Here is a 1,749-nt window from a genome sequence, read left to right on the forward strand (position 1 = left end):
ACATTTTCTAATTTAAAAAACACAAGATAATCAGCTCACTGAAGATTAGATTTGTGTACATATTTAAAATATCTCTGGCAAACATGACGTAGAATCAGCTTCATAAATAAGTTCTTATTAAAAAAAAGGGAAAAAAGACTTTTGTCATGTTTCAGATGAGCTAAAAGATAATCTGTTGAACTTTCTCAGAATGATTTGAAGAGTTCAGTTCAAACCCCACTGAGAGCAGATCATATGTGGAGCTTTATAGATTGAAAACTATTGAGCTGCAGAAATAAAACTATAGGAGTTTTATGTTGCAATAAATCAAGGTTTATTTATCATTAGCAAATTAAAAACACAAAAAGCGTAATGCTAATCAACAATATAATCAACAGAAGATACACTCATTACTCATTTACTTATGTTGCAAACAGAAAAGATCAGTCTGAATTTTCCACTTCAATCATTTTGAGGTCAGAGAAAAACTAATTAAAAAAACAGACAGGGTTCTTGTGTGTCCGATTTAAGCTGGCAAATCAAATTTCAAAACTGGCTCAGAGGAGTGATACCTGATTTACAGATATGTGAACATGGACCAAAAAAAGTTATACATCAACTTCTAAAGGCATAAAAAAATCACAATACAGCATTCAACGTTCCACTCAGGCAGCAGTTTACTCTAAAACTGCAAACATAAAAGAAAAGTGAAAATGAAAAATAAATCACTTCAAAAAAATACTCCTGAACTCCTCAACATTCAGCTGCTTTTTAACTGAGAATAGTGCAAGTTAGCATTTAAAGCAGCCATAAATCTGACAGCAATTTAAAAAGTCTTGTTCCAAGTTTTATTGATCAGGAGGATTCACTTCACTTCATCCGGGATTTATTGCTTCAGCCACTGCTGGAGGAGTAAAAAGATGTGGTCCCGAGCTAAAGACAGCTGTGGGAGATCCTGGCTCCGGGCTGGGTACATGTTGGCACAGTGAGCTGTTCCTGGATCACAGGAAAAATAATCCAGGTTAATCACAGATTAGACAAGAGCAAAAACACATTAGAGAAACTGAAAGTGTCATTAAGAGGGCAAATAGCTCTTTGTGAATCAACTTGTTGACTCTGCTGTCTTCAGCATGTTTAAACAGGAAAAAATGAGAATTTTGTGGCAGACTGCTAGTAAGAAGGAGGCTGAAGAAACTGGTTCATCCCTGCTTTTAATGTTTAAATAGCCCGAGGTTGTTTTAGAAATGATGAGATTTGCTAAAGTGAAAACAAATTAAAATGAGTGAATTTCTAAAGAAAAATCCCGACTTTGAAAAATTCTGGCCAAAAAATAAAAAAGATAATTAGTTTTCTTTAAAGTAAAACAAAAACATTTTCTTAGCATTGTTTTAAAAGACAGGTTATTTTAAAAAGATTTAGTCAAATAGTTTAAAAGAATGTATCTCTTGTTTTCATCTCAGCATTGAGGGTGTCATGGAAAGACAATGAGAGAAGTTACGAAAACGATCTACTCTACACAATCACACTTAAAGGCAATTCTTGTTTTAGTAAAATAAATAAATAAAAACTCTTTATAACTTAAACAGTCTGGACCTGGTTCATAGTGAAGTCTGGGTCACAGCCCTAGACTTTTGTAACCATGACCAAAGTATGCAATGATTGTGCACAAGACGCAAACTTACAGGCCGAACAAGGAGATCACTGATCAGAGAGGCAGCCAAGAGGCCCATGGTGACTCTGGATGAAATGCAGAGAGCCACAGCTCAGGTG

At 34.8% G+C, this 1,749-nt stretch overlaps 1 protein-coding gene across 1 annotated transcript in view; it reads right to left on the reverse strand.

The window, feature by feature from the left end:
- Positions 1 to 289: 289 nt before the first annotated feature.
- Positions 290 to 1,749, reverse strand: part of prss59 (serine protease 59, putative) — a gene marked incomplete at its 5' end in the record, with an annotated part of 53,171 nt that continues 51,711 nt past the window's right edge. Inside the window, 1 exon segment of the mRNA XM_014026428.1 lies at positions 290 to 975. Within this exon segment, the coding sequence (XP_013881882.1) occupies positions 866 to 975 (110 nt within the window).

This window comes from Austrofundulus limnaeus, unplaced genomic scaffold (assembly GCF_001266775.1).
Source record: "Austrofundulus limnaeus strain Quisiro unplaced genomic scaffold, Austrofundulus_limnaeus-1.0 Scaffold553, whole genome shotgun sequence".
NCBI lineage: Eukaryota > Metazoa > Chordata > Actinopteri > Cyprinodontiformes > Rivulidae > Austrofundulus > Austrofundulus limnaeus.